Source organism: Metarhizium brunneum, chromosome 2 (assembly GCF_013426205.1).
Source record: "Metarhizium brunneum chromosome 2, complete sequence".
Taxonomy (NCBI): domain Eukaryota; kingdom Fungi; phylum Ascomycota; class Sordariomycetes; order Hypocreales; family Clavicipitaceae; genus Metarhizium; species Metarhizium brunneum.
In genome coordinates, this window is record NC_089423.1 from 6,073,761 (window position 1) to 6,087,204 (window position 13,444).

General features: G+C 51.5%; 5 protein-coding genes across 5 annotated transcripts; 3 read left to right on the forward strand and 2 right to left on the reverse strand.

The window, feature by feature from the left end:
- Window positions 1-651: 651 nt before the first annotated feature.
- On the forward strand, window positions 652-1,765 carry G6M90_00g047920 (uncharacterized protein; the record flags this gene model as incomplete). Its single annotated transcript, XM_014689422.1, has 2 exons — window positions 652-836; window positions 904-1,765. 2 exons carry the CDS (start codon window positions 652-654, stop codon window positions 1,763-1,765), a joined length of 1,047 nt encoding a protein of 348 aa, XP_014544908.1.
- Window positions 1,766-6,446: 4,681 nt separating this feature from the next.
- G6M90_00g047930 (uncharacterized protein) lies at window positions 6,447-7,816 on the forward strand (the record flags this gene model as incomplete). Its single annotated transcript, XM_014689423.1, has 2 exons — window positions 6,447-6,573; window positions 6,633-7,816. 2 exons carry the CDS (start codon window positions 6,447-6,449, stop codon window positions 7,814-7,816), a joined length of 1,311 nt encoding a protein of 436 aa, XP_014544909.1.
- Window positions 7,817-8,298: 482 nt separating this feature from the next.
- CCL1 (Cyclin CCL1) lies at window positions 8,299-9,411 on the forward strand (the record flags this gene model as incomplete). The annotated part of the gene is made up of 2 exons (XM_014689424.1): window positions 8,299-9,123; window positions 9,175-9,411. 2 exons carry the CDS (start codon window positions 8,299-8,301, stop codon window positions 9,409-9,411), a joined length of 1,062 nt encoding a protein of 353 aa, XP_014544910.1.
- A 1,191-nt stretch (window positions 9,412-10,602) lies between these two features.
- Window positions 10,603-10,968, reverse strand: G6M90_00g047950 (uncharacterized protein; the record flags this gene model as incomplete). Its single annotated transcript, XM_014689425.1, has 1 exon — window positions 10,603-10,968. One exon carries the CDS (start codon window positions 10,966-10,968, stop codon window positions 10,603-10,605), a length of 366 nt encoding a protein of 121 aa, XP_014544911.1.
- Window positions 10,969-11,146: 178 nt separating this feature from the next.
- Window positions 11,147-13,444, reverse strand: CLCN3_0 (H(+)/Cl(-) exchange transporter 3; the record flags this gene model as incomplete). Its single annotated transcript, XM_014689426.1, has 1 exon — window positions 11,147-13,444. One exon carries the CDS (start codon window positions 13,442-13,444, stop codon window positions 11,147-11,149), a length of 2,298 nt encoding a protein of 765 aa, XP_014544912.1.

Sequence of the window (13,444 nt, forward strand, 5' to 3'; positions counted from 1 at the left end):
CCCAATACACTAAATGCTCCCGTTCTCCCATGTACATGTCAATATGCAGATTCAACTTAGACCCGTGGACCAAGGCAAGGGACATCTGGAAGCCTTCCGCAAGAGTTGCAAAGGACAGGACTCAGTGTCGCCCACAAAGGCTGGGAGGGTAGGCGGAGTACTAACCCTAACCCTAAGCCACCCGCTCCACCCCCGCCATCAAGTCACGTGCACACAAGAAACCTCAGCGAACTACGCTTCGCGTCAGACCCTCGCTCATCTTGAATGTGACACTGCTTTTGTTCTCCCTAGTGTCCTCGCCCATTCACTACCGCGCCCGTTACAGCACCATCAGTCAAGCCTGGCGTAAGGTGACTAGCTAGCGGCTCGTTTCCCTGTACTAGTACTAGGCCACGAGGGCGCTCGATAAAGGGACTCCAGCTTGCTAGCTGCAGGCAAATATGTAGATGGCCCGATTCTAGCAATTCCAGATCATGGCTTGTACTTTCTTCCTGCCTTGCTCACTTAAGCGGCTCTCTAGATATACCTAGGCGCAGGATCTTCAACGTTTAGACCTTGGATTTACGCTGTGCCCAAGACTTTGCTGCGACATCTCAAAAAGCCGACCTCCCTCACTTGAACGACAGCCCGGCCTCGGGCTACGTAGCAGACATGCACAACCCCTTCTCACCAAGAGACTTTGTACTCGGCATTGTTGTCGGCTTCCTCATCGCGATTGCTCTCATATCCATCGGCACATTCGCGTTCCTCCGCACAAGCGACATCTACTCACTCGGGCACTGGAAACTGAACCTCAGGACTCCCCTTCGGTCAATGTGGATGAACCTAGGATTCTGGTCAGATCACCTTCGCATAATACCTGCCCTCATTCTGTATACGGTGCAAGATCCTCACACTGACTAGGAAAACGGACGACGGAAAGCCAATAGAGCATTTTGACGAAGCGACGCACACCCTGTTGGAGCAGATTCTAGAAGCGGCGGGGCTCTGTGCAAAAGATGGCTCTCCGATAAAGAGTGATTCCGTCGCGGTGCTCGACCTGGGCTTTGGGTGCGGCGACCAGACCATTGCACTGGCTAAGCTGATCCGCGCCGAGAAGAGGTCGCACTTCAGGTACGTCGGACTCACGCTGGACGAGGCCCAGCTTCAGACTGCGCGGAGGACAGTCGACAGAGCCCTTGCATTGGGACATGACGGAGAGGCAGTCGGGTTGTCCCAAGGGTCTTTCAAGTTGTTCCGCGCAAATGCGGCCAAGCCCGAAACATGGAATAGGACTATACGCTCGTCCGTGGATGCTTTGGCAGATGAGACCTTCTCTGAGCGCTGGCTCATGGCGCTGGATTGTTTGTATCACTTCTCGCCTTCTAGGAAGCCTATCTTTAAACTTGCTGCCAAGGCCTTAAACGCCCAAGTTATGGCTTTTGACTTGATTCTAGATGAGGAGGCATCGAGCTGGAACACGATGTTGGTGAGGCTTGTCGGGCTAATTATGGGATGCCCCCTGTACACGTTTCTTACAGAGGCGCAGTACCGGGAGCAACTTATTGAGTGTGGTTACGACAGAGAACATATTGAGATTCGAGACGTTTCGGATCATGTGTTTGCCGGCGTGTCCGGGTATTTGAAAAGACAGGAAGCTGCCCTAGGCCAGTATGGTATATCCCTGGGGGGTTACAAGTTGGCAGGGAGGCTGTTTGAGTGGTTTGATAGGACTAGAGTGGTGAAGGCAGCCATTGTGGTTGGGCGGACGAAGGGGACAAGCTGAATACGTTTGACGTGTCCTTGAACAGAATGTCGTGTGTCTTGGTGAACACCTGTGGCCAACCTCCTTTTTTTGACTATTTCAAGTGGAACTAGACAAAGTCTTTGGCGGTGAATCGGCATTGCGCTCTTTTACCACCTCCATTCCGTTTGTTGAATTGGGTTGAGGATCCATGGCACGTTCCTCGAGTCTCGTGATGGTAGGCACCCGAGGTCATTTCACATCTCATTCTGGTGTCCCCCCACGTGCTGCCAATCCCACTTCTGCCTCTGGATGCAATTGATGGAAATGGATGTCATGTTCGATGCTTCCAAAAAAAGACGGAGCGTGATGTAGCACACAGTATGCAACATATACAGATAACTCGGCAGAAACCGTGGCTGACACTCAACAGCTAGGAGGCAATACGCTGACGGCCAGTTCTTTTCTCAAACACACCATATGCAGCTTGTGTCTGATTACCTGGTTCCTCCTGGGCTTTTTCGTAAAGGCTACCCGTTGCAATGGGAGCGGAGCGGCCTGTGCCGAGAGATTCTAGGCCCAACTTGCCAAAACTTTTGATCATACTTCGAGTTAGATTAGGAGACGTAAATTTAGACATGGCACATCGCTCAGGTGCTCCTATATTTTTGTAGTATGAGTAAAAGTAACTGACTATCATTATAGGACCGTCAGTTGACAGATTGCCGCGGGGGCGTAATCAAATTCCTCCCATAGGTTTCTTCGCTGTTCAAGAAACGTGACAATTTCTCATGTTACCACACAATATGCATGTTGGTGAGCCTCCCATGATTAGCACCTGCTTCATGTAGGCTCTGCAACGGATTGTGGGTGTGCCGGAACATTTCCCTGAAGATAATGTGCCTGTCGATCACTGCTAGCAGCAGCGAGAATCCACGTTGATGGAACAGCCTGGGTTAAACTACTTTTTCTTATGCTGTTGTGGTCGAATTCTAATAGCCCAGAAACTGCTTGTGTGGGCTGATGCAGTGACGTACTCTGGTCCTGTTTACTTTTCGGAAGGCAATCTAAACCTTTCATGGTACATATTCCTCACAGTAATGGTCTAGCTGAAGCCTCAGTCACAAATTTGAAGGTCCCAAGTGCGGAAAAATTAGGATTCGTCGCGCTTACGATAATGCTGACGGATCTATATTCTCAAAATATCAGCTATGTAGACTCTATTGGTATGATCCTCAGCACGCAAGCTACTGCCGAGGACGGCTCCGGCAAACTGCTGACAAAAGGGCTGGGCAGTGGCGCTGTGTCAGCATATGCAAGGGCCTGGTAACTCACTCACGAAAGGATAAGCGCGACTGGGAAGCCAAGAGTATTGTTCAACGCTCGGGTGCTCCCGTCCGTGTACTGTCCCCAAGTGACTATGCCGTGATAAAGCCGTCCGACCTTCAAAACTACTGGCAGGCATATGTCGACCAGGTTTGGAGCTGTCATAGCCACAATCCACTCGCCATGGACACCCAAGGTTCAGCGGACAAGGTCATTGCCGCTTGAACGGAATTCGAATGCCTTGAAATAGCGATGACATGTCGTATAACGAACTCACAGACAGAGATATTCGAGACTACAACAGTGGTCCCGTTGGAAATTGGGGGGGAGATAAAAGCGTCCACCTTGGCGTTCTTGCTCAGATCTACGCAGCATTTCATCGTTCAACCCTGCTTATAATGGCAGGGATGTTCAACCAAAAATTCCTGCTTCTAGGCGCTACGAAGTTGATCCCACGGAAAACTATAGCCGAGCCGTCAGTGACCATGAATTTGTCTTGAAACGATGACGTCAAACGCAATGGCGAGAGCGGCTCCAGGGTGGTTTCGTCTGGACACCCAAGCGTTTTGACGGTTTCCTTTGGCGCTCCGCCCCAATGGCCAAAAATAGGCATCTCATACATGCCTCGTTGTAAATTCACGCCATGGTTCGTTGTGATTGTCGGGTATGGTTGCGTTGCGTCGCGTCTAGATCAAACGGGAGTGTCCAAAACGGACCTGGTCCCTTTGTACATCAGGCCTCGGATAGCTTGCAAATCAGTTCATAGGTGCAAGGGCAAATGTAATTTCTTCATCTCCCTGGATATTACCCCAACCTCACCCATGATTTGAGTTTCTACAGAGATGTTAGCCAGCCAGCATCGCAGGTATAGGCCAGTGAACGTAGAGTGGGAGGCAAAGGGCGTTTGTTAAAGCGTTTCCTGTTTCCAAGCGTAACACAGCTGTTGCTTTCATTGTGCACAAGCAAATAGGACGCGTTGAACAACGCCTACCTGTCCCTCCTTCATTAGGCAAGGGTTGGCGTGACTGTTGGACGGAGCGAATCGTTCCGGTGCCTGGTCTCAGGGACAAGGAGGACAGAAAGTGGTGTGGTGGGATGAACCGTAGTACAATCATTCCATCCCGTGAAATCACCCATATCCAGGGGTAGTCGTGGCCAACTTCAGAATGAGCTGCGCCTCGTATCATGATATACCTGAGAGGGGTTGGAAAGGAGAGACATCTGGAGCTTCATATGCCTCGCTGGAAAGAGCGCATGGGGTGGTGACAGCCGGCGTGGTCTGAACTCTACGGTGGAAGGAGCGACCGAGTGGAGCGAGGAACAAACTTCAATGTTCCCTTGCTTCGTGGGTTTCTCTTTTTCATGTTCAATGCACCAATTCGAAGGCTTCGAACTGCTTGGCAATGGACTTGCGCATACGAGGAGTGCTTTGTTCCATATCCAGTCTGCGCCTCAATCAAGGTGATGCGCCGACATGAGATTGCACTTCATGGTTGTTCCACACTGACCTTGGGGCATGGCAACGGAACGATCTACGGAGTAGCTTACTCTGTCCACATTATCAGGTTATGGCACATTACTCCATACGCAGGTCCGCATCCCCGGCAACCCATCGGCAAATGAGACTTGTTGTGGTGAGTTTGCAAGACAATGGCGTTTTCCATTTCTTTTGCTGCATCTGCCGCCATAAATGAGAAACCTCCAAGTCAATTGGAACACGATATCGAAAGGCTCGAAAACCACTTGTGTGAGTGGCCGGACGCGCGTCAAAGCCTAAGCCCCCTTTGCAGATGACGCCGCTCAGTGCTCTTCCAATACCATAAGTACATTGACAATACATACGATAGTGCTGCAGAAGACGCAGCGATCTCATGTGGCGCTGGATCTTCGGGAGTGTTTGGGTCTCATGCCGCGAAACAGTAGTCCGTATCCCTTGCGGAGTACTTTGTCGACGTCGCCGTGGAATTATTTATGGATCAGTGGCTCCGTAAGAGGCTCGTATAACGGTGGACGTCGAATGCACTTGACATGCAATTAAAAAAAGAGAGGGGGGGAGACAGGACGGAGGCGGACAAAAATGAGGTTGGCACTGGGCTGCCCAACAAGCGCTTCCAGGCGAGTTTGCAAAACACATTCTGGGCCACGGCAACCAGTGGTTACGAGTCATCCAGCTTCATGCCAGACGGTCGCAACACTCAGCCAACATTTCAAGTCAAGGCGCGGCCACACCCAACCCACTGGGCATTACGGAGTACAAGCCATCAATAATAGTATTACAATGTGACTGCATGCAGCCAATGCAACTATGTACGTACGTATAACGGCAAAACTTTAAGTCCAGACCCCACCATGGCCACCTGCGACGCATTCAGTAGTGATGCATTCTGCGATTGACGAAGACAACAGCCTCCAGTCAGTCCATCTGAACAAGTCGGGTGCCGAGCTCCTGTCAATCGGCGCTCCAGGTTTACCCAACATTGACATGGGACCACTGGCTAATAAAAACAGCCAGGCAGCTCACAACTGACCACCGGACCAGGCCAGGCCCCCGGACAGACCAGTTGAGTCGACCCCAGTGCCGTTGGCATGTGGCGGTTACAGGGGGGTGGGTCCCCTGCCACTCAACTGGAGATGTGCCACTGTTGCTCCAGTCCAGCCAATGTCGACATGGACGAATGCGAATCTACCGCCCCTGAGCCTGTGCCTGGCCCTGGATAACTTAAACGTTGAGCTTCCAGTCCTTGCACAAGACTGCAGAAAGCCGCCATCCAGAATGCGCCTTTGTCCCCACTCCCTCGCAAGTCAGCCATCAAAGGCATTGCATCTGGCCGTTCATGCTCCTTTTGCATGCCCATGTCTATAACTCCCTTTGTACTCCGTATCCATGCTCAGGTGTACCGGACAATAGCATACCATTGTACTGTGCCGTGCCATGAGGACATGTAGCATCTTGCTATCAGTTGATGTTTCCGTCCATTCATATTGCGTCTCGCTCGCCCCTTTGCCGCCTTCCTGCTTCTTTTATCCTGCACATGTGCCTCCTTGCCGCCACCCGCCGCCTCCCCCAACCTGCTGCCAACAACCCATCGACCAACAAACTGTCCACTACCAACCACGAACCGCCAACCACCAACTCAAGTCCTTCCTTTTGCAGCCACTAGGCCAGTTGGCGTTTATTATCACGTTGCTGGCATCTGCTGCCCCAGCACTTCGGTCTGGTTTTTGTTTTCATCGTGCCTCTTTTGTGTCGAAAAAGTTTCCTCTCGGCTTCCTTCCCCACTGCCCCGTGTGGTTGTTCGGGAAATTCTTCCTTTTCACAACTCTTCGGCGCTCGTAGACGATAACCGATCTTGTACTTTGATGCCCAGAGCAACGCCGTCACAGCCATCCGAGCATCATGTCATTTGCAAAAAAATTGGACCGAGCCGTCCAATGGGCCGGCGAGAAGATGGGCTCAGAGGCCAAAACTGCACACTCGGATGAGTTCCAGAGGCTAGAAGCCGAAATGGCACTTCGTCAAGAAGGTTTGCTTTCCTGGTACCTCTTGGTCCTAGTTTGGTGTGAATCTAACACAGGTCCATAGGAATGGAAAGCCTACAAAAGGCGACTACCGCATATTCGAAATGGATCTCTCGTCGATGTGATGCATCTGAGGACAAGAGTCGAGCTCCTCCGACCGCTGTGCTTGGTCGTGCCATGGTAGCGCATGGCAATGATTTCGAACCGCATTCGGAGTTTGGCAATCACCTTGTGGTCGTTGGCCGTGCCAATGAGCGAATTGCGAACCTACATAGCAACTACACCGAAGACGTCAATGCCAACTGGCTCCATCACTTGGATCGAAACGTCGCTATGATGAAAGAGTTTCAGGTAGTGCCCACCGGCTTTCTACTTATTGATGCCATCACATCGTTTGTACAGGAGATGTTGCTAACAGTCTGGATTTATCAGGTGGCTCGCAAGAAGCTAGAGAGCCGACGCCTTGCTTATGATGCCAGTGTTGCCAAAATGCACAAGGCTAAACGCGATGATTTCCGTATCGAGGAAGAAATGCGTGTCAGCAGAACCAAGTTTGACGATGCTAGCGAGGATGTTATGCGTCGCATGCAGGACGTTCAAGACACGGAGGCGGAGTCGATTGGTGCCCTGAACTCATTTTTGGAAGCTCAACTCAATTATCACGAAAGAGCCGCGGAGGAACTTCGACGTATCCGCCAGTCACTAGTAGACGGCGGCCGAGCAGACTCACCCCAACTTGACGAAATTCGCATCTCCCGAGCCCGGTCTTCTACCTCAACCTCTTGGCACAAAACAAGACAAGTCTCTTCGGAGCAATTGAGTCCAGCCGAGAGACTACCTATTCGTCGCTTGGCAAGCTCCCAGGCTGCCCAGCCGCCCCCGCCTCTGCCGGCACCTTCCCAAGATCCGCGCCAATCGTTGGTCCGTGCTGCTACATTTGGTGAACGAACTCCATTAGCATCTGCGGGCACTAGAATGCCATCTTTAGCGCGCACTGCGACTGACAGGAGTTCGCATACTAGTCCTTCCGAGGATGTTTTTAGAGATGATGAGTCTACCGGCAGCGGAGATGGAAGCGCTGGATGGGGCAATCGTAGTACGAGTTCTGCTACCAGCTACGACAGCTCGTCTCGAATGACAGGTGGCCATGAAGTCAAGAAGGCGCCTCCTCCACCACCACCTGTGAATAGAGCAAAGAAGCCGCCTCCACCACCCGTACCGGCTCGCCGGGCTCATTTGGGATATTAAAGAACCTGCGCCGGGCGCTGGTTTCTTCTGGACCATACTGCGGTAGCTTGATGCTGAAATGAGTATGGGTACAACGAAAAGTGGGAAGTATTAGAGGTTCAATGTAGTATACCGTTCTATTAGGGATTCCCAGGATGGGCCCATGAGAAATGACCAAGTTCATAGTTATTATAACCATCTGTTTTTGTGGCCAGTTTGGTACCTTTTCGAAATTGTGATAATGAGCAATGTCAAGTGAATGTTCGCCTGGCATCTACGCCAACGCACCTAGCTGCAGATAGTAGGTCGCGTTACAGGTAGAATTGAAGACGGGTCAAACTTTGCCTGACGTGGTTGGCAAAGCGCGAAACCAACGCCGAGTCACGTGGGGCTAGCTTTCGAAGCTCCCTAGCTCCATTGCGGAGTATACTTTACAACATTGCGCCAATCGTGCGAATAGTTTCAGCCCTGAGCACTTCCGCACTGGCTTGTAATATACGGCCATGGCTACAGAAGACGAACGGTACCGGCAATCAAGCCAGTTTCGACTATGGTCGTTCTCACCAGCTACCTTGCTGGAGCTACGGGAGAAGACGAATTCATTAGCGAAACAGCAAATCACTCCTCGCATAGATCCTGTTCCCGAGTTCCTTACCTCTGATGAAGAAGCCCAACTGGTCAAATTTTTTACTATTGAACTTATTCGAGCGGCGCAATTCTGCGAACTGCCCACCGAGATTCGATCGACCGCAGCCATGTTTCTGCGACGATTTTACATTACAAACTCTGTCATGACCTACCCACCGACCGAACTATTGAAAACTTCTTTATTCTTCGGTTGTAAAGCAGAGGGCTTCTATATTCGGCTAGCAAAATTGGCTGAAAAGTTTCCTAACACGACAAGCGATCAGATCCTAGCTGGGGAATATTTACTATGTCAAGGAATCCGGTTCGCGTTCGATGTGCGGCACCCTTTTCGAGCCCTTGAAGGCGCTATATTACAACTTAGAATACGTCTACCGGAAGAGGAAACGAGAATAAATAACGCGCACGCGCGGGCTAGGGAGACCCTCAAGTTCAGCGCGCTCGTTACGGATGTGTATTTCCACTTCACGCCTAGCCAAATCATGCTGGCTTCGCTGCTCATGGTGGATCCAGGGCTTGTCGATATTCTGTGCCCCAGACCAGCAGAGGGCGGCGACTCGGACGGGGACAAGGCCGGCGGCATGCGCACTGATGTCTATGACAAGATCATGACTACCATTGAGAGCTGCCGAGCCATGCTCGAGGACGAGCCTCCAGAGAGAATGACGGAATACTGGGGCACTGTAAGGTTCTAATCGAGACACTTGATGTTGCATTTCACTAACATCACATAGCCGGAGATTGTCAAGTCGATGAAACCACTGCGAAAGAAGCTGCAACGATGTCGAGATCCAGACAGAGCTGACCTTGTAGCCTTGCAACGGGCGCGACGAGAACAAGCTGTGGCGAAGCCGAAGAAACCGAATACTACGAATGATGGCGCCGTTTTCGGCGATGCCGAGTCTAGAGATCCAAAGCGCCGGAAAGTTGATAATGCAGATGACATGTTTGGCCCTGCGTTGGGGCAATAATGCCAAGGACAGAAATTGGTTGCTATGCAGCTACGATCTCACTATCATGTATCAAAACAAGACAACCAGGGAAGTAGGATACAGCACAGCTGCCCGTCGCGGCTATGCCATTCCCACGAATACGGCCGGCAGCGCCCAGGTTGGGAGACCAAACTATTCACGCCGAAACGCCCCAGCTGCTGCTTTTACAGCTTGTGAAATGTACGGCACCGAAAACTCTGGCACCCTGCTTGATGGTCACGGCCACAGCCCGGTGTCACTATCTTAACTCTCGCCTGCGCCATACAATATAGACCGGAATGGAGGGCCACGAGCCTTTTCTGACGGATGATGATATCTGAATCAGCTCATGTTACGCTGCGGGTGGAAGACTGCGTCACAATTATAATGCATGCAGGGCCGCTCGGTGCAAGTTGCGTATAGTTATACGGGCATGAGGTGCACACACGCGGTTGTAATTTGGCGCTGCTACGTGGAGTTCCAACACAAGACTTGAGTTGACAGAGGTGCAACGTACGAAGCTGAAATCAAACCATATAGGTAGATGAATTAGAATCTTGCTCATATCGTATGTATATGGAGGATGTTTGGCCGTTGGGGGTTGAAATAGGCACAAAATATTGGTGTGTGCAAGGTTAACAGCATTTGCGCTGTTTGCTGGCAACTGCCCCCTTGTTACATTCTAGTTCTGTCTTGTTATCCGATCAATGACGCCGACACTTGGTTCTATCTAACACCAGACTTCATACTTTTACTAAACCATGGCGTTGAGGTGCAAGCCGACAAAGGCAGCAAGCCAAGAGCGCTGCAACATGTTCATGTTTTCAAGCCGAACCCAGCTTGAGTGCAAACGAAGCCCGGCAGTCGCGTCGCCCCTACGGTCTGGACTCCGGACTCCGGAATCGCGGATGGGTCTGGCCGTGCGACGGACATGTCGATGCAAATTTATACACAGCAATGGCAAGTGCCAAAAACATACAGGTACACGATGCCAACAGACAGGATACACGGTCCGTAACTTTTCAAATTTCAATGGCCAATTTCTACGCAAAGTAGGCTGGATCCCCGGACACGCGGAAGCTCTCACCGCGGCCACCCTCCACGTCCTGACCGCAGGGGGGACGCTGGTCGTGCCCACGTACACAGGCGACAAGTCCGACCCGGCGGTGCCCGGATCGCGGTGGCAGCCCATCAGGGAGGGCATCCGCAGATGTCTGGTCGTTTGCTGCTATCGGCGCCAGGGCCGAGTACGTCGCCGCAGGACACGCGTGCGACTGCATGATGGGGGAGAAGAGCCCGTTGGCGAGGCTGGAAGAGTGCAGCGCAAAGGTGCTGCTCCTGGGGGTTGGGTATCAAGTTTGCACGTGTTTGCATTTGGCCGAGTATAGGACCGGGGGGCGCAAGGGCCAGAATTCTTTTGCGGCAATGGTAGACGACGAGAGGACTTGGGTCACGGTGGAGGATGTCGTTGTTGAATCGGATGATTTCGAGGACATTGGGCAGGACCATGGAGAGCGAGGTCGAAGTGGTCCGAGGCAAAGTCGGCGCGGATTGCATGGTGTCTTCGTTGCCCGCAGCCGTCAAGTTCGCTGACAAGTGGATGTCTACACATAGAAAATCAAGAGAATAAGAGACTCATATGAGGTACGTATGAAATGTGAATGCGGTACTAACAACCTAATACTACGCCATGTAAAAAGTGCATGTAATCTCCTTCATTCGCAATCTCGTAATGCTACTCCAGGTGGCCAAGGAAACTCAAAAGACGCTTCTTTCCAATCACTCCGACCGCCTTGGCCGTGTCTTCATCGACAACTACCAAGTGGCTCAGGCCCAAGTTGCCAAACATTTCTACCGCATACTCTAGAGGCGCCCTTGTTGAAATGTTCAAGGAACTGCGGTCTACTAATCGCTCGAAGTTGTCGTCTGCGAAACTGATTAAATCGTTTCCTTCCAGCTCCTGTTGTCCGATTAAATGCAACACAGGGGCAATGCTGCTTTCTGGAATATAGCCGATGCAGATCCCCTGCTCGTTTACAATGATCAACCCAATGTCAAACATTCCTCCGGACAACAGACCGTTCAGTTTCGCCCGAAGGTCGGATATCATGATCTGGTTGTTGGGCTCCGTGGGTAGAATAATTTGCTCCATGACTCTTTTGGGAGGTATCAAGACATCCAAGTCCGGAGATTCTTCACCATCTTTTAAAGCTCTCAATTTGACAACAGCTTGCTCCGAATCTAGAAACGGGTGGCCCATGACGTGCTGAGACAAATCGTAAACCCCGTCTGCACTGATAGAGTCTGCAACCCATTTTGCCGTGAGAATGGCGACCATAAAAGGTGGAATGAAGTTGACTTCACCTGTGAGTTCAAACATGATGACGGCCAAACTCACAGTCATTCTGCTGACGCCGGCAAGAAATGCAGCCGACCCAACCATGGCGAAGATTCCAGGTGAGATGTCAGGGACGAGCTGGCCAACCATTCTGCCGAATAGCGCGCCAGCATCCAGCGCAGGGATAATGATGCCAGATGGTACTTTGCAGCCAAAGGTAATAATTGTTAATGTGAGTTTGATAAATGTACCCGAAATGAGCCATGCGTAGTATAAGCCTTTTCCATGCATCTTTGCTTCTTGTTCGCAAATCCAATCTTCCTTGATGTCGTTGCAGTCAACCAATAAACGTTCCATGATGATGTCCCCCGTCTCACGGATGAGAGGGTTGGGATACTGTAAAATAGCCGTGATGAAGACGACGATACAGACTTCTATAACCGGGCTGTTCTTGATCCAGGGCTGCTTTCGAAATGTCTTGGACCACAAAAAATTCGTGCTGCAGAAGACGCCACCGAATACTCCACCACAGATGCCCAGAAAAATGAAGACAAAGTAGTGGACGACATCGTAATCGACGCCGTATTTGGTTTCAAATAGCACCAGTTTTCCAGTCCCCGTAGGATCCAGAGCTTTGAGTGTGGCGGCAGCCACGAGAGAGCACAGGAATGACCTCCAAAGCACACGCCGTGGGAAGTAGGTGCTTATTTCTTCGTAACTGAAAAGAACACCGCCAATGGGGGCACCAAAGGCGACAGACAGGCCGGCGGAACAAGCCACGCTGAGCATTTCTCTCATCTTGCGCTGATTTTGTGCATACTTGGGTATATGCTTCGCAACCAGGTATCCTACGCATGTTGAGATGTGAACAAAGGGACCCTCCTTGCCCAGACACATTCCAGTAGCCACCGCAAAGGTTGCACCGATGGCCTTGACGGCGAGCACTTTAAACGTAAGGTAGTGCGGGATGACGAAGCCACAGAGTATTGTCTTGATCTCGGGTATTCCGCTACCGGCGGCCATGTACATCATCTTGCCCTGTGGCCTGTCGATCGGTGATGTGTCCTGGCTACCGTTCTTGTCATTGGCGTCAGCAACATTCAGGTCCACGACCGGGGGCAAGCGCATCTTTGTTGTTGTTGTGACGCCGGCCGCAATGACACCGAATAGCAGGGCAAATGCGACATATATCAGATATGCCGAAGGGAAGCTTTGTGACCACGGTTTCCAAGCCGTGCAGTCTCCATGGGCAGCGCAACAGGCTCGCCGATTCTGCCAAATGTTTGAAGTGCAATAGCCGTCTTTCCAATCTGCGACGGTCTCGACGCTGACATCGACGACAAAGGCAACACAGGCGGTTATGAGGCCGACGAGGAAGGCTGCCACCCAACCGGATGCTGAATCCCAAGCTTTGGCTATTCGCACCCAAGTTGTATTTACGCGTCGAACTTTGGCGTCTCGTATGCCGTGGCGCGTGTTGTCTTTGACCAAGTCATGAAGCCAGTCAATAGTGGCATAGTCCCTGTAGGGTGTGTCGTCACCGTCGTAGGTTGAGTGTAGGGCTAGATGGTGGTTGAGGTTACGAGAGGAGCGTAGTGACTCTACATCGCGGCCACGACTCGCATGGAGGAGCGGCGTTGTCTCTGACAGATGGGGTTCCGTGTTGTTATGCTGCTCATTACTGGCGTTGGCCAT